At 38.4% G+C, this 27,804-nt stretch overlaps 1 protein-coding gene across 1 annotated transcript in view; it reads left to right on the top strand.

Moving 5' to 3' along the window:
- LOC143857715 (alpha/beta-Hydrolases superfamily protein) overlaps positions 1–10,415 on the top strand; it is a 68,572-nt gene extending 58,157 nt beyond the window's left edge. The window contains exon 10 of the mRNA XM_077368166.1: positions 9,989–10,415. Within this exon, the coding sequence (XP_077224281.1) occupies positions 9,989–10,099 (111 nt within the window). The 3' untranslated portion in view covers positions 10,100–10,415. The remainder of the gene's footprint in view (positions 1–9,988) is intronic.
- Positions 10,416–27,804: the final 17,389 nt, after the last annotated feature.

Genomic DNA, 27,804 nt, shown 5'->3' with positions numbered 1-27,804 from the left:
AGTATTTTAACACTACTTGATTTTTGATAATTATACAAATCCATCTTATTTAATATCAGAGAAGGTAATTTAGCACAGTTAAGAAATATGATTACAAATTATAGTAAAGCCTATGCCAACTATCTTCAAGGGACACAATTACAGATAAACATAAGGTGTTCTATATATGTGAAAATACTCCAAGAATAGCTTAAGTTTACATATGCCATGACAAAGGAGATCGTGCGACCATACAATTGTACACAGTTAAATGAGACTACACAAAAAACAAAACAAAACAAAAAATGCGTGCCATATGATCTCATATACTTTACCCTTACATATGAAATCCAAAATATTCTCAAATTATGGTATATATATATATATGAACTGGATATGAAAACAAAACCATGTTTGAATCTAACTATGCTTAAACTAAATACATATATGAATACAATATAAAATATGGCTGAACTGAAACAGACTTGAATTAAATATACACATGATAATATAGACTCAGCTGAACTGAATTTGAGCATACACACGGCAATAGAGACACATACGAACTGAATTTGAGCATATACATGACGATAGAGATTCAGTCGAGCTAAAACATGCTTTGGACTGATCAAAAGGGATGTATTGGAATGGAATTTAAAATGAAAAGGACGAAATGGAAATTTAATAAAAGCATGGAATATAGATCAATATGCATTGTGTAATTTAAGAGGGGTGTAAATCCAGCAAAACTACAGATGTATTAAAGATACAAGGACCAAAACCGATTTTCATTTCACCTAATTAAACTGAATATGGCTTATACTCATGAATTTTCCAATGCACACATCAAGAACAAAAGAAAGAAACATGTTTCAAGACTTTGGGGCTTAGCCATATCTCCACTGAGCACAACAACAAGAAATGGGTAATTGATGCTTGATACCACACTTAAACCCGATTGAATACCATCAAACTGAAGAAAGCAATCAATTCAAATAAAAAATAACTACAACATCAATAACCTTGAGCATAATATCTCCATGATATATAAGACAATAAACTATATATATTTTCCATGGTGAGAATCACACTTGAGACTGCCCTCAAAAATTAATTTCAGGGCATGAATAAAGCTGTAGTATTGCCAACAAAATGAAATAACAGACCTATAAATCCTTTACAATTACTTCATGGTTATGACATCATCATAATCATATTCACACAATTGCATTCACCCATTTTATACTTTAGCCTTTAAAGAATCACATACTATTACAATTCTTGTAATAAATTCACTATAAATCAACTAAAAAAAAAACTAAATAGAGCTGTATTGCAAACAAAACAGGGTAATTTTGAATGGGAAAAAGGTTATGGCTGAAAGGAGTTAACTGGATTTTAACAAAAAGCAGCAAAGAACAAGTGGGCTTAAAGTGCTTGTCGAATAAGAGAACTCCAACCGAGTTTGGCATACTCATCAAAACAGGGGTATTCATCAAATGCCACATACATTAGCCTCTTGAACTAAGAATTTTATAATTATAAACTCATAAAACCTGAACTAGTATATATATATGAGGAAAGTGTCTCTAGTCTCTCCCCTAGATAAGCTTATCTACTCCTCCCTTTAAAAAAACACAGTGGGCCCACGCTGTTTGGATGATCCAAAGCATTCATTTGATAGGTCCTAACATAGATAGGGTGTGCCCAAAAAATCAGCACCAAAGGGTCATCCTAGAACTTCATTTTGTTGGGCACACCGTGTCCAAAATGGACGCATATAAACGTGGACGTTTATATGTGTCCATTCTGGGTACCACAAGGCATCACAAAATGAAGTTCTAGGATGACCCTTTGGTGCTGATTTTTTGGGCACACCCTATCTATGTTAGGACCTATCAAATGAATGCTTTGGATCATCCAAACAGTGTGGGCCTACTGTGTTTTTTTAAAGGGAGGAGTAGATAAGCTTATCTAGGGGAGAGACTAGAGACACTTTCCTCTATATATATATATATATATAAAAGTAACACTACCATGTTTTGACATTAGCATCCCTACATTATGGCATCAATACCTCACCCTGAACATAGCTAAACTAAAATCATCTCCAAATGAACAATGGTAAGCAATACAATGCACCTAGCAATACATAATTATGCTAATATCATTTTCTAAGATGCACACAGGATAAAAAAAATGATGAATTAACTATCCAACAGTTAACTAATTACTTAACCCATCCAATAAACAATATACCAAATACAGTTCATGATCAAACTCAGATGCGAAACCACAAGAGAATATTAATCAAAGGAATAGCCTCACACAGACTATTACATCAGAATTCTCTTCATATCGATTATATAAACCTTATAATAAATTTCTACAAACATTTTTTTTTAAAAATGAATCCTTCCAAACAGATGAAGTCAGCATATATACAATCACATCAGATAAAATCACAACACAACTTACGATCTAACACATTCCATTCTAAACATGAAGTAGGTATAAATCTTAAAAGAATGAAATAATCATACCTCTTCTTTTTTTTTTTTTTACTTTTCAACCTTATAGATCTCTTCTCAGAGCTTAAATCTTAAGGAATGATGATGTGAATTCCAGATCTTGAGCTAAACAAAACAGATTTGAGATTTGCGATTTTTCAGAAAAGGTTTTCTCTCTCGGATCTCAACGATTTTTTTTTAACAGAGAAAACGATATTTATAGGTATTTTTAAAAATTGATAACTGCACCCAGATTGATACGGCGCATGAAAATTCGATATGGCGCGCCCGTAACTTTTGTCCTATTCGGCCCAGGTTCGGCCCCATTCAGGATAATCCACCCCCCTTTTGGTTTACACTACGGTATTTTCTCGGCTTGTTCGCTAGGCAAACACGCTCGGATTTTGATGAAATTTCGCAGGGACCTAACTGGGGCCTTAACCTAGCTTAGGGTGAATTTTGGGACCCTAGTTGATTGATTTGGTGGGGTTTTGCTCAAACTTAGAGGGTTTAGGGCACGGTCAAAATGGGGTGTCTACAAATGCCCCTCTTTGGCAGAGCGTGCTTGTCGTGCGAATGTCAAAGCTGAACAGATAACACATTTTGACTGGTCCAAAATTGATTGGAGAGAAATAAGAATGAATGAGATGATTTTGTGAATATTGGACTTTTGGAAGGATCAGATACCTCAGGGGTTGTGATATGGAATGGATGTTTCAGGGGTTTTAAATGGAAGAGATGCCTCAGGGGTCTTCATTTGGATAGGGTTACCTCAGGGGTCTTCAGATGGAAGGGTTACCTCAGGAGTCTTGAAATGAAAGGGTTGCCTCAGGGGTCTTCAGATGGAATGGTTGCCTCAGGGGTCTTCAGATGGAAGGGTTACCTCAGGGGTCTTCAGATGGAAGGGTTACCTCAGGGGTCTTCAGATGGAAGGGTTGCCTCAGAGGTCTTCAGATGGAAGAGATGCCTCAGGGGTCTACATTTGGGAAGGTTGCCTCAGGGGTCTTGGTTCTTTCTACGCTCGGGGCGAACAATATTCAAGGAAAATTTAGATTTTTCGTTCAGGACGAAAAACTCTCAGGAGAAATTGGGTTCCATGCTTGGAGTGAATGCTTTCAAAGAGAACTCGGATATTTTGCTCAGTGCTGATGTTTTCTGGGATAATTCGGTTTCTTCACTCGGGGTGGATACTCTCAGGGAGAATATGGTTTCTTCACTCGGGGTGGATACTCTCAGGGAGAAAATGGTTTCTTCACTTGGGGTGGATACTCTCAGGGAGAAAATTGTTTCTTCACTCGGGGGGATACTCTTAGGGAGAAAATTGTTTCTTCACTCGAGGTGGATACTCTCAGGGAGAATATGGTTTCTTCACTCGGGGTGGATACTCTCAGGGAGAAAATGGTTTCTTCACTCGGGGTGGATACTCTCAGGGAGAATATGGTTTCTTCACTCGGGGTGGATACTCTCAGGGAGAAAATTGTTTCTTCACTCGGGGTGGATACTCTCAGGGAGAATATGGTTTCTTCACTCAGGGTGGATACTCTCAGGGAGAAAATTTGGTTTCTTCACTCGGGGTGGATACTCTCAGGGAGAAAATTGTTTCTTCACTCGGGGTGGATACTCTCAGGGAGAAAATTGTTTCTTCACTCGGGGTGGATACTCTCAGGGAAAATATGGTTTCTTCACTCGGGGTGGATACTCTCAGGGAGAAAATTTGGTTTCTTCACTCGGGGTGGATACTCTCAGGGAGAAAATTGTTTCTTCACTCGGGGTGGATACTCTCAGGGAGAAAATTGTTTCTTCACTCGGGGTGGATTACAGACTTCATTTGTGAGTAGAAACTCCGCTGGGGATAATAAGGCAAACTCTCAATGGAATGATAAGAAGAATTCTCATTGGAATGGTGAGACAAATTCTCAAAGGATTGCAAACCCTCAAAGGATTGCTGAGACAGACTCTTAAAGGAATTTGATTGAGGAGTTGAATCCAAAGACTGTGTTCAAGCTCCTCTTTTCTTCAATTGTTGAGAATAATCATCTCAATCATTGTTCATTTGATATCTTTTATAACCTGATTACTCAGGGCATAAAAGATGCCCCTAGTTTGATTTTACTTCCATGACAAATTCACAAGAGAGCAAAACACAGGGAAACGGTTAAAAATGCTTTCATTTCTTGAATATTTGAGGTTACAAAGCTTTCAGGTTTACAACAGACTGCATCTGCCTAACAACCGCTTTTCATTTCTGATGATCTCTGCCATTCCGGATGAACTTGAAAACTTGCTAGATGAACTTGAGAATCTACCATCTTCTGAACTTCGTTCTGCTGTATATCACCCTTGAGGAGACACAAATTCATCATTTTTCACATTCGCCTTCTTGCTTCTTGCTATCCCAGCTTTGGGAGGGATATTAAACTACACAGGCTTCCCCACACATAACTCTGAAGCTTAACCTCAACATGACAGAGAAAAGACCAGGACTACCCACAAATGAAGACTTTGATGGACACAATGACTTAGACTCGAAGAGAGACTAAATCTGCTTCTTAATCTGATAAGTATTTTAAGATGGTATAGTCTACCACTCTTGAAATCTTTTGAAAATCGTATTTAAAGGTGTTTTATTCCTCTTTCCAGTATTTTCATCATGGTTATTATCCCTTTGGATTGCTTAGTCTTAACCTCCTTAGCTTATAAAGTGTCAGAAGAATTTCTACTGGCGCTCACTCAGACTTTGGAGTAGTGCCGCAGAAGAAATGAAAGTCTTGCTGGCTTTCAGAGGTTTTGTCCTTTATAAAGTCACTACCATGACCAAATCGCCTTTTCAGGTTTTCGATTTGGCGGACCGCATGCCTTAATTTTTGCCTGGACTGTCTGCCCTTGCAGATTTTCAGTCTAACGGGTCTAAGACTCCATCATTTTTTCTTTTCTTTCTGTTTCTCTACAAACCTGAGCCTAAGTACACGAGAAGGACTTTCAGGTAGGCTCGGGTTTAAACAGGATAACCTTTGGTAAGTTTTCATGTATTTGACCGAATCTGGCACTCCAGACTGCCTACGTATCCCCAAAGAAATGGGAATCAGGTCCGCGTAGTTCGTCCTTTTGGGGTTTCAAAGATTGTTTGTTTTGTTCTTTCTTTCATCTTTTTAAGGATTTGAAAGATTTGAAGGATTTGACCGAACCTGAATTGATCAGGCTACCTACGTACCCTGTAGAGAGGGATCAGGTCATGACGTAGTTCAGGTTCAATATCTTTTATGATGCAAGTCATAAAAGATGCCCCTGGTTTGAATTTATCAAATAAGGAAAGTTTTCTTTATTTTTAGGCTCAAAGGGTTTGCAAATGGTTTTTCACTTTGAGGTTGTTGGCTTTTAAGTTTCTGATCGACCAAAGACGGCCTCCTGATGTATCTAAGTATAGTACTTCTTTAGTTGGTCCAGGTTTGTAGGTTCTGTTAATTTTTCTCCATTTTCATTGAGGAGTCTAACGGCTTTTCCAGGCAGGACTTCATCAACAATGTAAGGACCAGACCAGTTTGGTCTGAACTTTCCTCTGGGATCAAATATTGGTGTCCTGTAGGATTTCAAGACAAGATCTCCTGGTTTTAACTCTCGGACCTTGACTCTCTTGTTGAAGGCTCTTTCGATTCTTCTCTCATACCCTTGGATGTGATACAAGGCTCTCAACCTCTTTTCATCAATCATCTGCAATTCCTGATGTCTGGCTTTGGCCCACTCAGACTCTGGCAGATTCGCTTTCATCATAACTCTTAGGGACGGGATTCTCACTTCAACAGGGAGGACTGCTTCCATTCCATACACTAGAGAGTATGGATTTAAACCTGTAGAGGATCTGATCGATGTCCTGTAAGCCCATAAAGCAAAAGGAAGCTTGTTCGACCAGTCCTTATAAGTCTCAGTCACCTTACTGATTATGACCTTGATATTCTTATTCCCTGCCTCTACAGCCCCGTTGGTCTGCGGTCTGTAAGGAGATGACTTGTGATGCTTGATTTTGAACTCTTCGCACAGGTGGACTACCTCTTTCTTGAAGTGAGATCCATTATCAGAAATCAGCTCATTAGGTATTCCATATCTGCAAATGATATTCGCACGAATGAACTTCGCAACTGTATTGGAAGTTATGGAAGCATATGAAGCAGCTTCTATCCATTTTGTGAAATAGTCAATGGCCACCAAGATGTACTCCTGTCCATTCGACGATTTAGGATAGACTTTGCCAATGATATCAATCCCCCATACTGAAAATGGCCATGGCGAGGTCATAGAGTGTAACTCTGACGGAGGTACATGAATAAGGTTCGCATAGACTTGGCATTTATGATATTTCTTCACAAATGCGAAGCAGTTTGCTTCCATTGTGGGCCAATAGAATCCAAGTCTAAGGATTTTCTTTGACAGCATTTTACCGTTCATGTGAGGACCAAAAACACCTTCATGTGTTTGCTCTATGAGCTCTGCAGCCTGATCTTCATCAACACACAGAAGCTGTATCCCATCAAACGACCTTCTGTACAACTCTTCACCACATATAATGAAGTTGGCAGCGAATCTCTGAAGAGTTTTCCTCTCTTTGCTGGAAGCCTCAGGCGGATGCCCCTTGCCTGAAATGAAATTTCTGATATCTGTATACCATGGTTTACCATCTGGACACCTGGCAGATATTTCAATGGCATTCACATGTGCTGGAGCCCATTGCAACCTTACAGCTAAAGGTTGAACCTCCATTGTTGCAGAAATGTCCAACATTGAAGCTAGAGTAGCCAGAGCATCGGCGAAGTGATTTCTTATCCTCGACAAATGAGTAAAGGTGACATTCCTAAACTTCCCGACCAGAGATGCGAGATAAGTGTGATATGAGATCAACCTTGCCTCTTTGGTTTTTCAATCCCCATTTATTTGACAAATGATCGGAATTGAATCTCCGAACACATCGATGTCTTGAATTCGCAAAGCCAAAGCTGCCTCAAGTCCCGCGATGCATGCTTCATATTCAGCCATGTTATTTGTACATTCAAACTGCAACTTGATGGATATAGGGATATACTCCTTCTTTGGAGATACCAAAACTGCCCCTATTCCTTGACCATGATTATTGACAGCTCCGTCAAAGTACATAAGCCACTTGGAACTCGGAGTCTCCTCTTCAATGTCCATAATCTCTTCATCAGGAAAGTCTGCCTTTAGAAAAGCATTCTCCTCAACAGGGGCATCAGCTAGCTGCTCAGCGATTATCTGTCCCTTAATTGATTTCTGAGTGACATAAGTGATGTCAAACTCAGACAACAATGGCAACCATTTGGCTGTTCTTTCGGTAAGAGCGGGTTTCTCGAACAAATACTTCAACGGATCCATCCGTGAGAGCAGAAATATTTTATTCGACAGAAGATAATGTCTAAGCCTTTGAGTCGCCCAAACCAATGCTAAACATGTCTTTTCCAAAACAATATATTTGATTTCATACTCTAGCATTTTCTTGCTAATGTAGTAAATGGGCTTTTCTTTCTTAGACCCTGCATCTTGCTGAGCAAGCATGCAACCCATTGATGTATCTGTGATGGACAAATACATCAACAATGGTTGACCAGGAATGACTGGGGATAGGACAGGAAGCAAGGACAAGCATTGTTTGACCTTTTCAAATGCTTCCTGACAATCTTCATTCCATCTCTTGGAGGAATTCTTTTTCAATAACTTGAAGATGGGTTCACACGTCATAGTTAAATGAGATATGAATTTTCTCAAGTATTGCACTTTGCCAAGGAACCCACGAATTTGCTTTTCTGTCTTTGGTGGTTGCATTTCTTGGATTGCCTTGATCTTCTGAGGGTCTACTTCGATTCCTCTCTCACTGACCATGAATCCAAGCAACTTTCCTGATGTGACCCCAAATACACCTTTATTTAGGTTCAAGCGAAGTTGAAACTTTCGGATTCGCTCGAAGAATTTCCTCAAAGCGATTGTATGCTCTGGCCGAGTCTTGCCTTTGACAATCATGTCATCTACATAGACCTCGACCTCCTTATGAATCATGTCATGAAGCAAAGTAGTCGCAGCCCTCTGATAGGTGGCACCAGCATTCTTGAGACCAAACGGCATCACTCTGTAGCAATATGTCCCCCACTGAGTAATAAATGCCGTCTTCATCATGTCCTCAGGCGCCATTTTGATCTGATTATACCCTGAGAATCCATCCATAAAGGATAAGAGTGCATGTCCAGCGGTATTGTCAACCAGGAGATCAATGTTCGGAAGCGGAAAGTCATCTTTCGGACTTGCCTTGTTCAAATCTCGGAAATCGACACACATCCTGACTTTTCCGTCCTTCTTGGGCACCGGTACAATATTTGCAAGCCATTTAGGGTACTCAACTACTTCGATGAATTTCACTTCGAGTAGTTTCTTAACCTCATAGTGAACTTTCAAGTCCCATTCTGTTTTCAGTTTCCGGAGTTTTTGCTTCTTCGGCTTGATGCCAGGGATTAGAGGTAATTTGTGTTGGACAATGTCCTCACTCAATCCTGGCATGTCGTCGTAAGACCAAGCAAAAACCTCCTTAAACTCTTTTAGCAAGGTGATTAATTCTTTGCGCTCCTCAGGAGATAAAATTTTGCCAATTCGTATTTCCCGAATTAAGGTTTCATCACCTATATTTACGGTTTCAATACTTGATCAGGTTTAGAAACAGAAGCAGCAGAAGAGACAAGTACATGAATATAAGCAAAAGAGTCTTTTATTTCATGGGAATCAATGATTACATCAGATGACTCCCCACATCAGGCGTTACAGACTCTGAAACAGAATGAAAAAATGAGTCGACATCAGTATCGACACAATGGGAAATATGTATAGACAAAGAATCAACGAAGATGTCCTCAAATTCGAACTTGACGCCACCAAGAATAGACTCGTCACCCACTTCAGAATAGACTCGTCACCCACTTCTGAAGTGAGATTTATCTCTACTCAAATTACCATAGAGTTACTGTCCATTTTCTTTCTGATTCCCTATCCTCAACTTTCTAGCTCCACAATCTGAACAATTAGGTTTATAGGTTTATTTGAGGCTGCCCTACCAGTCCTATTAGCAGAAGCACATGGGACATCTCCCATTGGCTCGTACCAATTCTAGTGAAAGCTGAAAAGCGACAAAGCGATGAGTTTTGTGCATGTATCAAAATAGAATACCCAGAAAACCGAAAAATAAGACAAGGCCAGGCTAATTTAAGGTCTTCAATACCAGTTTCCGGTCAGTTGTGGGAATAATGATTTGCTCTGGATCATATACTATAACTAACATTGCACAAGAATGATATCTTAACCTACAGAAAGGACAGAGCTAATGAGATTTTTTTCTTGTAAAAAATCTATGCATACATTGATTGTAATCTCAAATTCACTTGTAAATATATCCATCGCGGATTCACTGTATTGCCAAAGCAGTTAATATTGCCTTGTTTGTTGATGTGATGCAGGTATTAGATGCTACGGATCATATCAATTCGTGCAAGCCCGTCAGCCACACCGATCCATCCTATACGGAAACATTGGCCTTCTTGCAGAAGCTCAAAGCCCATTACACTTGAATAAATAACCCCATTTTCTTATATAATCCTCCGTTATTTTTCTTACTCATTGATCAAGCCTGATTTCAACGGAATCAGTGTTCAGAGATTCTCTCTGAGTTCTTTGCTCTTACCTATATCCATCCAAAAGATCTCATGCCAACGAGCAATTCATTATATTTGTAAAGGCTGTAAAAACCTGTATCAATGTATCAATTCATTAGGCGAGAGCAGGTGCAGGATTCTGATGACTGCAGTTCGACGCGATATCAAGCTATTTCATCTCAGGCAAAGCTAAGATCTTCATCATTTGTACAAACCCACATGCATTCGGTGGTGGTTGTCTTCTGTTATAGAATTAGGTAAATGATATGTAACTCATTGTTAAAAAACATAAGCCTGTTAAATTGGCTATTTTATAAATCATATTGCCATTTCATTTGGGGCAATATTATGTGTGCTTCTTGTATTCATTTCTGCATCTGTGCCTCAAGTGAGAATTCTTCCAAAAATCACATTTCAAGAAACAAATCAAATACTTCAATTAATTCAATTGGAAAATGGAAATGATCACAATGATAGTCTGAGGGGCGGTTTAGAACGATTGAACTTGTTCCCACGAAGGCCTCCAAACTGTCTTCTTTCCATTTCTCATGGGAATTGTCACAACGCACTATGGTGCACTCAAAACCCCATAAATCTTTATGATACAACCAAGGTTTAAAATTTCAGTTTCGGTACCGGTTTCGGACCTTGAAATTTCGAAATTTCGACCGAGAATTTGAAATTTCAGTCGAAATCTGGTACCAAACCCGAAACTAATATTTTATTCAATATTAAATTTCGGCCAAAATTTAAGGGAAATATTAAATTAACATTAAAAAAAAGATTTTTTGGGTCAAATTTCGGAAAAACGGAAATTTCGTTCGAAATCTGGTACCAAACCCGAAACTAATATTTTATTCAATATTAAATTTCGGTAATTTCGGCCAAAATTTCGGGGAAATATTAAATTAACATTAAAAAAAAGATTTTTTGGGTCAAATTTCGGAAAAACGGAAATTTCCACCGAAATTTCAAAATAAATGACCGTCGGTAATTTCGGATTTCGGTCGAAATTTAAAACCATGATTACAACTGCACTAGGCTTAACCATTGCCTCTTCAGTTGAACCATGTCTTCGAGCTGTGTTGTTAAAAATAAAACACCAGGCCAACAATCAAATTGGGTAAAACTCTACAGCCTCTTTGTTACACCTCCCTTGGCAATAGCCAAAAAGGGCATATGGAGATAGCAAGCAATAATAGTTTAGCCCATGGACGTAGGCAAGAGTTAGCCGAACCATGTTAAACCTTGTGTTCTTGTGTGCCTTGTGGCCCCTTTCATGTGTGCATTGAGTGAGTTTGGCTAAGACTCTGATGTCACGAGGACTTGGTGCCACGGGTGCTTTCGAGTGAGTAGAATTACCCCATGAAACCTACCATCTCGACGAGACATTCTTATTAGGCATTACACCTGTCATTAGCATGATCTTGACCATTCATTTCGTTGGTGACCATTATGAACGGTTGTAAGCCCAAGGGTCTACTCTCCTATCGTGTTTTGATGATTCTAAACATAATTGATTGTGTTTTTGAATACTAATCAATTTGCTTTGAAGTGTTGTGTTTGAGATAGGATTGATCATTGAAGAAACCAACACACACAACATGGTCATGCTTGGAGATATCCCATACAAGAGTCAAAGGAGCTAAGTGAAGCTCACCTCATCTCTCAAGCAAGCATACACAAGATGGAAGATCAATTGAAGACCAAGACTAAAGAGAAGTTGAAAGCTACATGTAGACACCCCATTTTGACCAGACCCAAGTTCGCTATGCTTGGGAGAAACCCCATCCGATCATTTCCGCCATGTTTCGCATTTTTCCGTGAGAGGTTGAGAGAGATTATTCATAAGAATCCAAGCGAGGGAGAATTTGGACCCGTTTGGTGGGCCCGCATTGAACATTTGTTTAAAATTCGAATCAACCGAGGGCCCACATTGTGGGGCCCACGTTGTGGGGCCCGCGTTGTGGGGCCCACATTGTGGGGCCTCAGTAGGGCCTCTTGTGAGGCCTCTTATGAAGAACAATAATGATGGATTCTCCACTAAAGAAACATGATGGGCCCTCCACTAAGAACAATAATGATGGATTCTCCACTAAGAAACATGATGGGCCCTCCACTAAGAAGAATGATGATGGATTCTCCACTAAGAAACATGATGGGCCCTCCACTAAGAAGAATGATGATGGATTCTCCACTAAGAAACATGATGGGCCCTCCACTAAGAAGAATGATGATGGATTCTCCACTAAGAAACATGATGGGCCCTCCACTAAGAAGAATGATGATGGATTCTCCACTAAGAGGGACAACATGATGAGCTCTCCACCAACACATCTCTCTCTCTCTCTTTCTCTCCCTATATATATCTTCCTTCCCATCCATAAAAAAGGAGGAGAAAAGGAGAGATTTATCTTCCATTATCTTTTTCTCTTCCATTATCTCTTCCAATCACTCCCTCCAATCCCTTTCCCTATATTCTTCTTCCATTATCTCTCCCAATCACCTCCCAATCCTTCCCTCTAAGAGAAAGTGAAGACGGCGGAACGGATCGGCGGCAACATTTTTTTTGGGGGTTTTCTTTGCTAATTGAAAGGGTAAGACAAAGCGTATATCCGAGGATTACTTACCCTAGAGACAAGGAGAGCTAGCAAGGTTGGTATTCCAAAACCCTCTTTCATATATCTTAAACTAGAAGCATGCTAGGATTGAATTTGTGATTTATTTTTATTTTTTCTTATTGTTATTCAAAATATGTTTTTTTCAATCTCTGAGTGTTTTGAACATTAAGAAGTGTAGAAATCTGGAATTTCGAAGAATTTTGACTTCGTTTTGACCGTAATTTGACCTTTTGAACTTTACCCTCAAAGGGGTAAAATTCTAAAGATTGAATTTAAGAAGATGTCAACATAGATCCAAAATCAATGAAAATTTAAACATAACATAATTGTAAGATTTTGAATTAGTACGAATTTCTTTATGAATTCTTGATTTGATTTAAAGGGTTTAAAAATTCATTTAACTCTAGGGGTATTTTTGGAAAAAACCAATTTTCAAAAACTCTATAATGTTTTCAAAAGTGAAATTTGGATGAGATGCAAATTAAATCTAATCTAATCTCCCGTGAATTTTTCAAGATTTTTGGTTGCTGTTGGATATTTGTTTATGATTTTTTACGTAAAATCATGCATGCTGTATTAAATCTGATAAAAATAGTAAATTGCAATGAAAACTTCTGAAAATATTTGTTTGATAATTACTACTGGAATTACATGTTTTCATAAAGTTTAAACTGATTTGGATTTGATTTACTATGTGTTTCTTTGTTAATTCATAATCTGGATGGATATTTGTAAAATCGTAAATTAATAGTAAATCATTTTTAAAATTTATGAAACGTTTACAGTAATCCTTTCTTATTGTAATACACATACTATAGAAATTTCATATTGTTTTGAATTGATTTGCTATACGTTACTATGTTAATTCACAATCTGGACAGAAACTTTCAACATTGAAAAACTAATAGCAAACCACATTTAAAATCTATGAAATTTTTATTATAATCTTATATAATTAAGGAGAAGTTACTGTAAAAATTTCATCTTGTGCTGAAAAGATTTGTTATATGTTGATGTGTAAATCTACAATCTGAATTGAAACCTTTTAAAATCCTTGAGTAAATTGAATTAAAATCAAATTGTTTTAAAAATTTCCAGATCATAATATTCCATCACATATTCAATCATTAAATTATCAAAATAGAAACCTTAGGAATCACTGATTTCCTTTGTAAAATCCTGGTGCTGTGATTAGTTTGTATGCTTTATTTTCTCATCACATTTACTCAAACTTAATCTAACAAAACCTGAAGGCATCATAGATTGCGCGAACTTATTGCACACACTTACATCACTTGCATCTAAACCCCTGCATCTCACATGCACACACGTCCTATTTTAGGAACCCGGAGTGTTATCTAGCATGGTTGACTGGGATTTCATCACCTGGTGCCTCTGTGCTAGAGAAGCATTCCACCCTTAGCCTAGTACCTTTATGGTACGTAAACGGATCTCTTGTTCACGTACTGATACGCCGGACACTGGTACAGTATATCGAACATGGATTCGCGCTAAGGGAACTCTTGGCCTTACCCCTAGATTAACCCACACATGCATGTAGTATACGAACACATGTGCATCACGTGTGTGAGCCTAGTTTAGGATATCCTACCCATTTGTGTCTAGATTAGGCCGTAGTCCATCTTCCAATGGCTACGATCGGTCCTAGGTACACAAACAAAGTCATGAGTCGAGATCCTTTCTCCACTCCGCTAGATTAGGGTTAGGGTTGATGCCTTCAGGTAACACTGATAAAATGTGTGAAGATTAAAAAACTTTTCCTTTGGGGTTAGGATGTAAATCCCATTCATTTCCAAAGATCTCATAGGATTAGTCATTCATGATCCATCCGTTGAAAGCAATCTTATGCTATCTCATCTCATCTTGATCACAGATTTTCAATCTTCTATTATATGATTCGATCGCGTTTCCATATCTTTTAGAGAGTCTTTTGACTCATCCGTCTTTAGCTGTTGTCAGTGGAGTCTTTGACTCGTGTTTTCTTTTCCTTTAGAGAGTCTTTGACTCATATATCCTTTAGTTGGTGTTAGTGGAGTCTTTGACTCGTGTTTTCATCTCTTTTAGAGAGTCTTTGACTCATTTATCCTTTAGTTGGTGTTAGTGGAGTCTTTGACTCATGTTTCTTTTCTTTTAGAGAGTCTTTGACTCATTTATCTTTTAGTTGGTATTGTTGGAGTCTTTGACTCGTGTTTCCATTTCTTTTCGAGAGTCTTTGACTCACTTCGTTTTCTTAGTTGGTATCATTAGAGAGTCTTTGACTCATTTGTTCTTTTGTGATATTACCAGGGAGTCTTTGACTCGTTGGTTCTTCCGTTGGTGTTATTTGGGAGTCTTTGACTCATTCCTCCTTTAAGTTGTAGTATTAGAGAGCCTGTGGCTCATTTGTCTTCTTGAGTGCTGTTAGTAAGGAGTTTCTCCATAGTCTTGTTGTCATTTCTTCTTCTTTGGAGACTAGCCCAGTCTCATTATAGCTTTGCTTTTTGAGATCATAGATCATTTTTGTTGTCATCGATAGTCTAGTTTGCCTTGTTTAGGGGTTTCCCCTATTTGCCCTAAGGTTTGGTCCTAGGGTTTTGCTTTGTGTTTTCCCTTAGGTCTTTGACCAAAAGGGTGAAAACTCTTTACTTTAAAAACTTTTGAAAAACTTTAAAAATATGAAAAACAACTGAAAAACCTTAAAAAGCCTAAAGTGTTGAGTGTTTTAGAATCAGTAATTAGGAGAGTTTGTTCCGAACTACGTTGGCTTGATCCTCTTCCACGAGGTGCGTAGTGCAGCTTGGGATCCACATCCCAAGTCCAGCCAAACTTTTAAAAATAAACATTTTAAACCTTTGAAAATTACAAAAATATTCAAACCATTTTCGAAAAGATCTTCCTTTAGAGTTAGGAGTGTGTCCTAGCTGTTTAGGTTGTGTTCTAGAGTTAGGAGTTTGTCTTGATTTGTATTGATATGGTATGTCCTGTCGTGTGAGTGTCCCTAGAGTTAGGAGGCCTCGAGTCGATCGGTTAGACATTTAGTCGAACCGATGGGTAGACTAGGCATATAGTCATCCCGTGGTTTTCATTAGGTTGCACGGCCTAGTTACACATAGGATTGTAGGAACCACCTGCATTAGCCTAAGGCTAATCAACTTGCATTAGTTAGGGCATATAGGGTGTCCTAAAATCCACAATTCACTGGAATTTTAATAATCATACAAGAAGCTTTAATAACTGGTTCGGTCTTTTAGATCGAGTCTAGGATAGAGGGCTAGATGTCTTAGGCATCATAATTTAGAATAGGGCATCGAACTACGTGGGCTCCGATTCTTCCCGAGGCCGGGATACGTAGCGCAGCTAGGATGGATGGCCATTCTGGTCCGAGTCCAGTCCTGCATTAGAGTTAGGACTTGTCTTGTCCCGTCATACATAGCATAGATTTGTGTCTCATGTTTTGATATGTTTTCTTACTTTCTTGTACTGATACTATACCTTTGGTTGTAGCTTGCATGTGCGTGTCCACCAGAAACTTAGACACCCATTAGGCATGTCACTCATAACCTAGCTTTGCTTAGGTGACACATTTTTCATTTCATTTTACGTGTTTATTTCTCCATTCTCAGGAAATGCATGCTTAGGTAGACGATTCCTGAGGATTGTTCCCATTTCACATGATTTTTACTCAAACTTCTTTGGAATTAATGAAAATGGCATAAGAGACCAAGTGCTTGCACTCGGGCGAATTGGGGGTGCTCTCAGACCTTCCCCATTCGTAACCAGGCACGAACCCATATATATTTCTGGTTATCCATTGCACAGAGGATTTGATTTTAGGGTTCCATGGCCTATCCATGGATGGCGACTCTGAGTTTATTTTAGGTACATCTCGGTTTCGAGCCCTGGCTCCTGATCAGGATGTATCTCATTCGTTTTGTATCGCCACTCGTGCTATGCTGTGAGGGTGGCATCCGTTTCGAGAGTTCCTTGGCAGAGCTCTCCTTCACATTGTGGAAATCTTAGAGGATTGCTGTGGGGACCTCGCGTCCCTCGCCGCACTCGTCCTCTCCGGATCGGGGTCCACAGGCTGGCGACTCTGCTGGGGAGTTCTTGAAACATTGCCTAACTCTTTAAAAATGCCATTTTTATTAACTTTGGAGAAATTTGAGCTAAAATCATTTTAAATGGGAACTCTATCGTTAGAATCCAGGGGCACCAGGTAGGTGCGTAATTAAAACAAAGGATTCACACACTGCACATCATGCATTGTCATATTTTTTTATTTCTTTTATTGTTTTTCATTGTTTTTCATTATTGGCTCCATGGGATAGATTCAATGCGTGCAAGACTGGGATGTTATTACATCCTGATGGTACTGTTGAATCTATTTCCAAGCTATGCGCCAGCGTTACATATTAAGTATGTTTCATATGCATAGCACCCATTAGATTGAGTCCGGAGCCCTACTTTGTTTTATATATATATACTTACTGACCTAGTGAAGCCCAACTAGGGAGTACCCGTGTGTATATTGCATTCATATAGGGTCGAACATGTGTTGCTTACACTTGTGAAGCCTAGAGTTAGGAGCTTTGCCCCATTTGTAGACTAGGGTAGTTCATTTTACATGACTACAGTACGGTCCTAGTACACTCATTAGTCTGTCTTGAGTCGAGATTTTCTCGACTCCGCTAGATTAGAATTAGGGCTGGTGCCCCTGGTTAGGATTTGTGTGTATGTGTATTTACTTATATATACTGATTATGTATATTATGGTTCTCCTCTTAGTCAGAGATTCCTTATTCCTTTCAGTCGGTTATATCCATTCCGAATTTAGATCTAGATCTAGTCAGTGGATTTTGACCGTCATTACCTTGGCCGGGTTTAGCCCTTGATCTGTTGATTATAGGGTTTGACCCATTGTTGTATATTCTCACCTTTGGTTAGTCCATCTGTTGATCACCCTTCTCTAGTAACCGTTATTCATACCTTTCGATTGAGCTAGGGTGATCCCTTGTATAGTCGTTATGCTGCCGGATTTTATCCAGAACATTTTGAGCATGACGGCTACTCTTTAGAGTCAGTTTACTTAGTCTGGACCTTGACCTCCTCGTATAGCCGTTATGCTGCTGGATTTTATCCAAAAGTATGTTAAGCATGATTGCTATCCTTTGGAGTCAGTCTGCCTTGTCTTGATTCTCATGTATACATCATTTAGTAGGATTAGATCCTTATTTGTCAACCTGTTTGTCTTGAGATCTGGCCGATAGCTCGTTTGCTGTCCTTATGACCATGGTCTATCATTTCATCTCATATTGATCGTACAGTTGTTGATATCCATCATTCAGATTTTAGATCTGGTCTTTGACCCTACTTTTGTCATTCTTATGGCCATGGTCTATTATCTGAGCCATTGATTTTTTGATCCATGTTTACCTATCATATATCTTTTACCCTTGGATCATATCGAAATCATTAATGGAAAAGTTTGATCTTACCTGTATTCTTTGAGTGCATGATCATTGCTGAGATCGAAATTTATTTTGATTATGGATGGTTATCGTTCCTGACTCTTTCATTCCCAAAAAGAAGAGCAGTTATACTCAAATGAGACTTCAAGGTGTGGATTGAGAATTCATTGAAACCCTGTTGATGTAGGTCATAATATCACTGTCTATTTCGCTTTGACCTTCATAGACAATATTTCTTTGATTTTTAGAATAAAATACCCTTTGGTGTATTTCAAGATTACTCTTTTCTCTGTTTGTTCAGAATCTTTATCCCATGACTATTGATCTAGTGTGTGTGCTTCCAAGTCAAGAGTCTATGTCTAGCGAAAGACCATTTTTTCTAAAGACTGACTATTTCTAATCATACTTGATCCAGGCAGTCTATTGTTTTACCCACATTGTCAACATAAGCCTTTTGTTGCCCCATTTAACCTAGACCTTGTGGAGTTGCCTTTTCTGTGATTTCTACTCCGGGATTGAACTTTATAGTTATCATTATCATGAGGAAAGGTGTATCACCTATAAGCTTTCAGTGTCAGTTCACTACCTTTGAAGAAGTGTCCTGTATCTTTAGATTTGTCTTTCATTGAGTGTACATCAACTTTCTTCTCTCTAAGTTGAAAAAGTTCAGTTACGTAGATGTTAAAAAAAAAAAAAATGAAGTCATGTCTGTCAATCTTTCTTATACAGAGTCAGTATTCTGTTTTCTATCAGAACTGTTGAAGAGCCCATTGAGGTGTGTCAAAAATCATCAATGTACTTACAGTCTTCAATTCAATAAAATTGTTGATTTCGTATCTTTGATACTCTATGATTCACTCTTAGATCTAATGTTTAAACAACTAAAGACCCCCTTCTCGGATGAGAATGCAGACGAAATTCACCTCGAGATCTGAAAGATGGTCGAACGAGAGGAAGAGCGTCGAGCATAGCCACTTAAAGAAGAAATCAAAGCCATTGATAGTGGTATCGAAATCCGAAACTCGGGATGGATGGATTGGAAAAACTTTATCTCCTAATGAGCGCAAAGAATTGATAAACCTGTTTAGAGGGGTTTGAGGTAGTTTTGCTTGATCCTATAAGGATAAACCAGGGGAATGCCCTGTCGTTGATCAAAGCAAGACTTCATCTGCTTTAGACATCCAGTTGAGGAATAAAATTTTAAAGAGATAAGCGTCAGGCATCCTGTGGAGCTGATGAGATATTGAGAGAAGATTTTCAGACAGAGTTGTGGAATCTTGAGCATAAATTCAAGATCTTTGAGACGGGAGTGGAGCACAGTGGTTGAAGTTTTGCCAGAAAACCACCAGACTCCTCAAAAAAAAAAAAAAAATTTCAAAGGCTTTGAACCTTAAACAAAAGGGCTTGTACATCAAATACATCAGGAGGCCATCCTTGATCGTTTGAGCTTTTATAGCCAAAATCCTAATGTTTTAAAATCCATTTGTAAACCCTTTGGGCCAAAAGCAAAATTAAAACAACTTCTTTTCAAACACATTATAAACCCGGGGCATTTATGCACCCGAACTACGTCGGACCTGATCCCCACCTCTTCAGGGGTACGTAGGCAACTTGATTAATTCAAGTTCGGTCAAACCTTGGGATAAAATCCCCTTTGAAAATTTTGAAGCTAAATGCTAAACCATTCTTTGAAAAATCCCAAAGCGAACTACGCGGATCTGATCCTCCATCTTTGGGGTACGTAGGTAGTCTGGCTAGACCAGATTCAGTTCAAATCTTTAGAACCTTAGGTATTCAACCCTTTCGAACCCAAGCCCACCTAGAAAGTCCTTCTGGTGAAACAAGCAAAGGTTCGAGGCGAATGAAAAGAAAAACAGAAAGAAAAGAATGAGAGTCTAAAGACCCACTAGGTTGAAAACCCGAAAGGGCGGCCTAGAGATATACATTTGCTAAGTTAACAGCCAAAAGAGTTAGCTTATGCAAAAAGTCAGGGTAGTGGTCTGCTGGATTGAAAACTTGAAGAGGTAATCCAGTCAAGGGCAAAGACTTCCCATGAACAGTTGAGTTGAATAGAAGCAGAAGGAGTTCCTCAGTTACGTAGAATTCCCAAGTTTGAGTACAAGCAAAAGTTGAGATAAGTGGTCTTTCAGACTGAAAGCTTGGAAAGCAAAAGTTATGACTTCTTTTGAAGAGAGAAATCAGGGAGACGGAGAAGCCACCTCTGCACAGGGCAGAATCCTGGAATCCGAGTAGTGTCAGCGAGACTTATTTTGACACCTTTTTAAACTAGGGGCATTAAGACCGAGCAATCCGAAAGGGATAACAACCATGACGGAGATCCCGATGGAGGAAATTAGGTCATCTTGACATAGTTTTTGAGAGTGCTCTAAGAGTGGCTAACCTTACCATAACAAAATAACACATTTTATCTAAGGGTGAATCAAAATTTAGTCAAGTCCCTTGAATATTGTAAGTCTTCTTTGAAAGAGTCATCAGAAGTCTGTTTCTGGTTTATCATTGTTTTTCTTTTAGAATCAAAAGTGTTTGGCACTGAAGAGAATGGGTGTACACCTTCCAAAATGTAAAGAAAAATCTAGAGTAGATCCTGGTTTAAGAATCAAAGAAGGGCAAGAGATTTTTTATTCTGACCTGCCTGAAACATCAAAGCCTCAAACACTGAGCAAAATGAAGAATTCTTACGTTCAGCCTTTGTAGAGTTGGTTTTACCACTATACCAAAGAAAGAACCCATGCAAACTCAAATTTTTTCTACTTACCTTGGTTCTGCCTTCTTAAGACTTTGTCATGGAAGCACATCATACTAGGGGCATCTTTTATGACTTGCGTCATAAAAGATATTACACAATGATAACTGGGATATCTATTCTTAGCAAATAGAAACCAGAGAAGCTTGAACATACTCTTTGAGTTGAATTCCTTGATCCAATTGTTTCTTTTGGAGTCAGTTTCAGAAACTTTAATTCCCAGCGGAGTATAAAATCTACTCCTGCATCCTTCAAACCTCATCAGAATGCTTCTCACCTGTTAAAGAGAGTCAGCACCTGAAAATCTCATCAATCTATTTGAGTTTTGCTTTCAGCAAAGATCATGCGCTCCTAGTTATTCTTGGTAAGAGATGACTGGCCCATTAGTGAAATTGATCAAAGATGGTAAATTCTTCATTCCTTTGGAAAGATTTTAACAGAGTTTGAAATTACCGAACTTGCGTTACGCGGTTTGGTCTTTTTGAAAGATTTTAACAGAGTTTGAAATTACCGAACCTGTGTTACACAGTTTGGTCGTTTTGAAAGTTTTTAACAGAGATAGAAATTACCGAACCTGTGTTACACGGTTTGGTCTTTTTGAAAGTTTTTAACAGAGATAGAAATTACCGAACCTGTGTTACACGGTTTGGTCCTTTTGAAAGATTTTAATAGAGATGGAAATTATCGAACCTGTGTTACACGGTTTGGTCTTTTTGAAATGTTTTAATAAGGAAAATATTTCCGATCCTGTGTTACACGGATTGGTCTTTTCTTCCTTCTCCCGGGTATTTAGTACCCCGATGATTAGTAGTGTAATGTCAAGTAGTGACTTACCTAATCATCGTTCCGCAATGTGCAGCTTCTTAACGAGTTAGGAGTCATGTGTATCTGCGAAGAGGTTTGTAGGGGACTGTTTAGTAGGACCTACGAATTTGGGTTTATGTGGAACTGTTTAGCAGAACCGCGTGATCCAGAGTGATTCGCTACCTTGAAAGAGAGGAGTCAGAGTTACTCGGATAGTTAAACAGATTTATTTTCAGTAATGATCTGTATAACTATCGCTAGGCTTGAGACTTAGTCTCGCCTCTGGTACTTAGTACCCAGATGATTAGTAGTGTAATGTCAAGTGGTGACTTACCTAATCATCGTCCCGCAATGTGCAGCTTCCTAACGTGTTAGGAGTCATGTGTATCTGCGAAGAGGTTTGTAGGGGACTGTTTAGCAGGACCTACGAATTTGGATTTACGTGGAACTGTTTAGCAGAACCGCATGATCCGGAGTGATTCGCTACCTTGAAAGAGAGGAGTCAGAGTTACTCGGATAGTTACACAGATTTATTTTCAGCAATGATCTGTATAACTATCGCTGGGCTTGAGACTTAGTCTCGCCTCGGGTATTAGAAGTTTGAGTTTAGCTTGAATATTCGATTACCCTAATAATTGGTCGAGTCTTTGACTGATCGACATGATTTAAAAAAAAAAAAAAAAAAACTCTTTGAGTGTTTGGTTTTGAACTTGTTTTGGACGAGTTTCAATACATTGGTCTTTGGCCTATTTTTGTAGGTTTCTAAAAAGAAAAAAAACTCTTTGAGTGTTTGGTTTTGAACTTGTTTTGGACGAGTTTCAATACATTGGTCTTTGGCCTATTTTTGCAGGTTTCTAAAAAGGAAAAACTCTTTGAGTGTTTGGTTTTGAACTTGTTTTGGACGAGTTTCAATACATTGGTCTTTGGCCTATTTTTGCAGGTTTCTAAAAAGGAAAAACTCTTTGAGTGTTTGGTTTTGAACTTGTTTTGGACGAGTTTCAATACATTGGTCTTTGGCCTATTTTTGCAGGTTTCTAAAAAGGAAAAACTCTTTAAGTGTTTGAGTTTGTGCTTGTCTTAGACAAATTGCAACGTGGTTTCTAAGAAAAAAAAAATGAAAGCTCTTTGAGTAATTGAAGTGATTGGTTTGTTTGTTTGGTTTGTGCTCTTTGAGCAATTGTTATGTGTACTTTGGCTTAGCCTGATATATAAAAAAAAAAGAAAAAGAAAAAATGTTTGTGTTTTTGTAATCGTTCGTTCGTTTTTTATTAATTAGTCGAGTCATGAGTATTAGGGAGAGACTATCTCTTTGAGATGTCTTAGTTGCCGAGTTAAGAGTCGGTGAGAGACTATCTCCCTATTGTTAGTAGAGTTTTATCTTTGTGAATATCGTTTTAAAACTGAAAACCCAAAAATTTGCTTTGTTTTGGTTTCGGGTCAGTCAAAATGTGTCGTCTGTTCAGCTTTGCCATTCGCGTGTTACACACGCTCTGCCAAAGAGGGGCATCTGTAGACACCCCATTTTGACCAGACCCAAGTTCGCTATGCTTGGGAGAAACCCCATCCGATCATTTCCGCCATGTTTCGCATTTTTCCGTGAGAGGTTGAGAGAGATTATTCATAAGAATCCAAGCGAGGGAGAATTTGGACCCGTTTGGTCGGCCCGCATTGAACATTTGTTTAAAATTCGAATCAACCGAGGGCCCACATTGTGGGGCCCACGTTGTGGGGCCCGCGTTGTGGGGCCCACATTGTGGGGCCTCAGTAGGGCCTCTTGTGAGGCCTCTTATGAAGAACAATAATGATGGATTCTCCACTAAAGAAACATGATGGGCCCTCCACTAAGAACAATAATGATGGATTCTCCACTAAGAAACATGATGGGCCCTCCACTAAGAAGAATGATGATGGATTCTCCACTAAGAAACATGATGGGCCCTCCACTAAGAAGAATGATGATGGATTCTCCACTAAGAAACATGATGGGCCCTCCACTAAGAAGAATGATGATGGATTCTCCACTAAGAAACATGATGGGCCCTCCACTAAGAAGAATGATGATGGATTCTCCACTAAGAGGGACAACATGATGAGCTCTCCACCAACACATCTCTCTCTCTCTCTTTCTCTCCCTATATATATCTTCCTTCCCATCCATAAAAAAGGAGGAGAAAAGGAGAGATTTATCTTCCATTATCTTTTTCTCTTCCATTATCTCTTCCAATCACTCCCTCCAATCCCTTTCCCTATATTCTTCTTCCATTATCTCTCCCAATCACCTCCCAATCCTTCCCTCTAAGAGAAAGTGAAGACGGCGGAACGGATCGGCGGCAACATTTTTTTTGGGGGTTTTCTTTGCTAATTGAAAGGGTAAGACAAAGCGTATATCCGAGGATTACTTACCCTAGAGACAAGGAGAGCTAGCAAGGTTGGTATTCCAAAACCCTCTTTCATATATCTTAAACTAGAAGCATGCTAGGATTGAATTTGTGATTTATTTTTATTTTTTCTTATTGTTATTCAAAATATGTTTTTTTCAATCTCTGAGTGTTTTGAACATTAAGAAGTGTAGAAATCTGGAATTTCGAAGAATTTTGACTTCGTTTTGACCGTAATTTGACCTTTTGAACTTTACCCTCAAAGGGGTAAAATTCTAAAGATTGAATTTAAGAAGATGTCAACATAGATCCAAAATCAATGAAAATTTAAACATAACATAATTGTAAGATTTTGAATTAGTACGAATTTCTTTATGAATTCTTGATTTGATTTAAAGGGTTTAAAAATTCATTTAACTCTAGGGGTATTTTTGGAAAAAACCAATTTTCAAAAACTCTATAATGTTTTCAAAAGTGAAATTTGGATGAGATGCAAATTAAATCTAATCTAATCTCCCGTGAATTTTTCAAGATTTTTGGTTGCTGTTGGATATTTGTTTATGATTTTTTACGTAAAATCATGCATGCTGTATTAAATCTGATAAAAATAGTAAATTGCAATGAAAACTTCTGAAAATATTTGTTTGATAATTACTACTGGAATTACATGTTTTCATAAAGTTTAAACTGATTTGGATTTGATTTACTATGTGTTTCTTTGTTAATTCATAATCTGGATGGATATTTGTAAAATCGTAAATTAATAGTAAATCATTTTTAAAATTTATGAAACGTTTACAGTAATCCTTTCTTATTGTAATACACATACTATAGAAATTTCATATTGTTTTGAATTGATTTGCTATACGTTACTATGTTAATTCACAATCTGGACAGAAACTTTCAACATTGAAAAACTAATAGCAAACCACATTTAAAATCTATGAAATTTTTATTATAATCTTATATAATTAAGGAGAAGTTACTGTAAAAATTTCATCTTGTGCTGAAAAGATTTGTTATATGTTGATGTGTAAATCTACAATCTGAATTGAAACCTTTTAAAATCCTTGAGTAAATTGAATTAAAATCAAATTGTTTTAAAAATTTCCAGATCATAATATTCCATCACATATTCAATCATTAAATTATCAAAATAGAAACCTTAGGAATCACTGATTTCCTTTGTAAAATCCTGGTGCTGTGATTAGTTTGTATGCTTTATTTTCTCATCACATTTACTCAAACTTAATCTAACAAAACCTGAAGGCATCATAGATTGCGCGAACTTATTGCACACACTTACATCACTTGCATCTAAACCCCTGCATCTCACATGCACACACGTCCTATTTTAGGAACCCGGAGTGTTATCTAGCATGGTTGACTGGGATTTCATCACCTGGTGCCTCTGTGCTAGAGAAGCATTCCACCCTTAGCCTAGTACCTTTATGGTACGTAAACGGATCTCTTGTTCACGTACTGATACGCCGGACACTGGTACAGTATATCGAACATGGATTCGCGCTAAGGGAACTCTTGGCCTTACCCCTAGATTAACCCACACATGCATGTAGTATACGAACACATGTGCATCACGTGTGTGAGCCTAGTTTAGGATATCCTACCCATTTGTGTCTAGATTAGGCCGTAGTCCATCTTCCAATGGCTACGATCGGTCCTAGGTACACAAACAAAGTCATGAGTCGAGATCCTTTCTCCACTCCGCTAGATTAGGGTTAGGGTTGATGCCTTCAGGTAACACTGATAAAATGTGTGAAGATTAAAAAACTTTTCCTTTGGGGTTAGGATGTAAATCCCATTCATTTCCAAAGATCTCATAGGATTAGTCATTCATGATCCATCCGTTGAAAGCAATCTTATGCTATCTCATCTCATCTTGATCACAGATTTTCAATCTTCTATTATATGATTCGATCGCGTTTCCATATCTTTTAGAGAGTCTTTTGACTCATCCGTCTTTAGCTGTTGTCAGTGGAGTCTTTGACTCGTGTTTTCTTTTCCTTTAGAGAGTCTTTGACTCATATATCCTTTAGTTGGTGTTAGTGGAGTCTTTGACTCGTGTTTTCATCTCTTTTAGAGAGTCTTTGACTCATTTATCCTTTAGTTGGTGTTAGTGGAGTCTTTGACTCATGTTTCTTTTCTTTTAGAGAGTCTTTGACTCATTTATCTTTTAGTTGGTATTGTTGGAGTCTTTGACTCGTGTTTCCATTTCTTTTCGAGAGTCTTTGACTCACTTCGTTTTCTTAGTTGGTATCATTAGAGAGTCTTTGACTCATTTGTTCTTTTGTGATATTACCAGGGAGTCTTTGACTCGTTGGTTCTTCCGTTGGTGTTATTTGGGAGTCTTTGACTCATTCCTCCTTTAAGTTGTAGTATTAGAGAGCCTGTGGCTCATTTGTCTTCTTGAGTGCTGTTAGTAAGGAGTTTCTCCATAGTCTTGTTGTCATTTCTTCTTCTTTGGAGACTAGCCCAGTCTCATTATAGCTTTGCTTTTTGAGATCATAGATCATTTTTGTTGTCATCGATAGTCTAGTTTGCCTTGTTTAGGGGTTTCCCCTATTTGCCCTAAGGTTTGGTCCTAGGGTTTTGCTTTGTGTTTTCCCTTAGGTCTTTGACCAAAAGGGTGAAAACTCTTTACTTTAAAAACTTTTGAAAAACTTTAAAAATATGAAAAACAACTGAAAAACCTTAAAAAGCCTAAAGTGTTGAGTGTTTTAGAATCAGTAATTAGGAGAGTTTGTTCCGAACTACGTTGGCTTGATCCTCTTCCACGAGGTGCGTAGTGCAGCTTGGGATCCACATCCCAAGTCCAGCCAAACTTTTAAAAATAAACATTTTAAACCTTTGAAAATTACAAAAATATTCAAACCATTTTCGAAAAGATCTTCCTTTAGAGTTAGGAGTGTGTCCTAGCTGTTTAGGTTGTGTTCTAGAGTTAGGAGTTTGTCTTGATTTGTATTGATATGGTATGTCCTGTCGTGTGAGTGTCCCTAGAGTTAGGAGGCCTCGAGTCGATCGGTTAGACATTTAGTCGAACCGATGGGTAGACTAGGCATATAGTCATCCCGTGGTTTTCATTAGGTTGCACGGCCTAGTTACACATAGGATTGTAGGAACCACCTGCATTAGCCTAAGGCTAATCAACTTGCATTAGTTAGGGCATATAGGGTGTCCTAAAATCCACAATTCACTGGAATTTTAATAATCATACAAGAAGCTTTAATAACTGGTTCGGTCTTTTAGATCGAGTCTAGGATAGAGGGCTAGATGTCTTAGGCATCATAATTTAGAATAGGGCATCGAACTACGTGGGCTCCGATTCTTCCCGAGGCCGGGATACGTAGCGCAGCTAGGATGGATGGCCATTCTGGTCCGAGTCCAGTCCTGCATTAGAGTTAGGACTTGTCTTGTCCCGTCATACATAGCATAGATTTGTGTCTCATGTTTTGATATGTTTTCTTACTTTCTTGTACTGATACTATACCTTTGGTTGTAGCTTGCATGTGCGTGTCCACCAGAAACTTAGACACCCATTAGGCATGTCACTCATAACCTAGCTTTG

This window comes from Tasmannia lanceolata, unplaced genomic scaffold, assembly GCF_043159265.1.
Source record: "Tasmannia lanceolata isolate RefF3 unplaced genomic scaffold, GAP_Taslan_0.1 ptg000025l, whole genome shotgun sequence".
NCBI lineage: Eukaryota > Viridiplantae > Streptophyta > Magnoliopsida > Canellales > Winteraceae > Tasmannia > Tasmannia lanceolata.
This window is presented reverse-complemented; position numbering and strand designations above follow the sequence as displayed.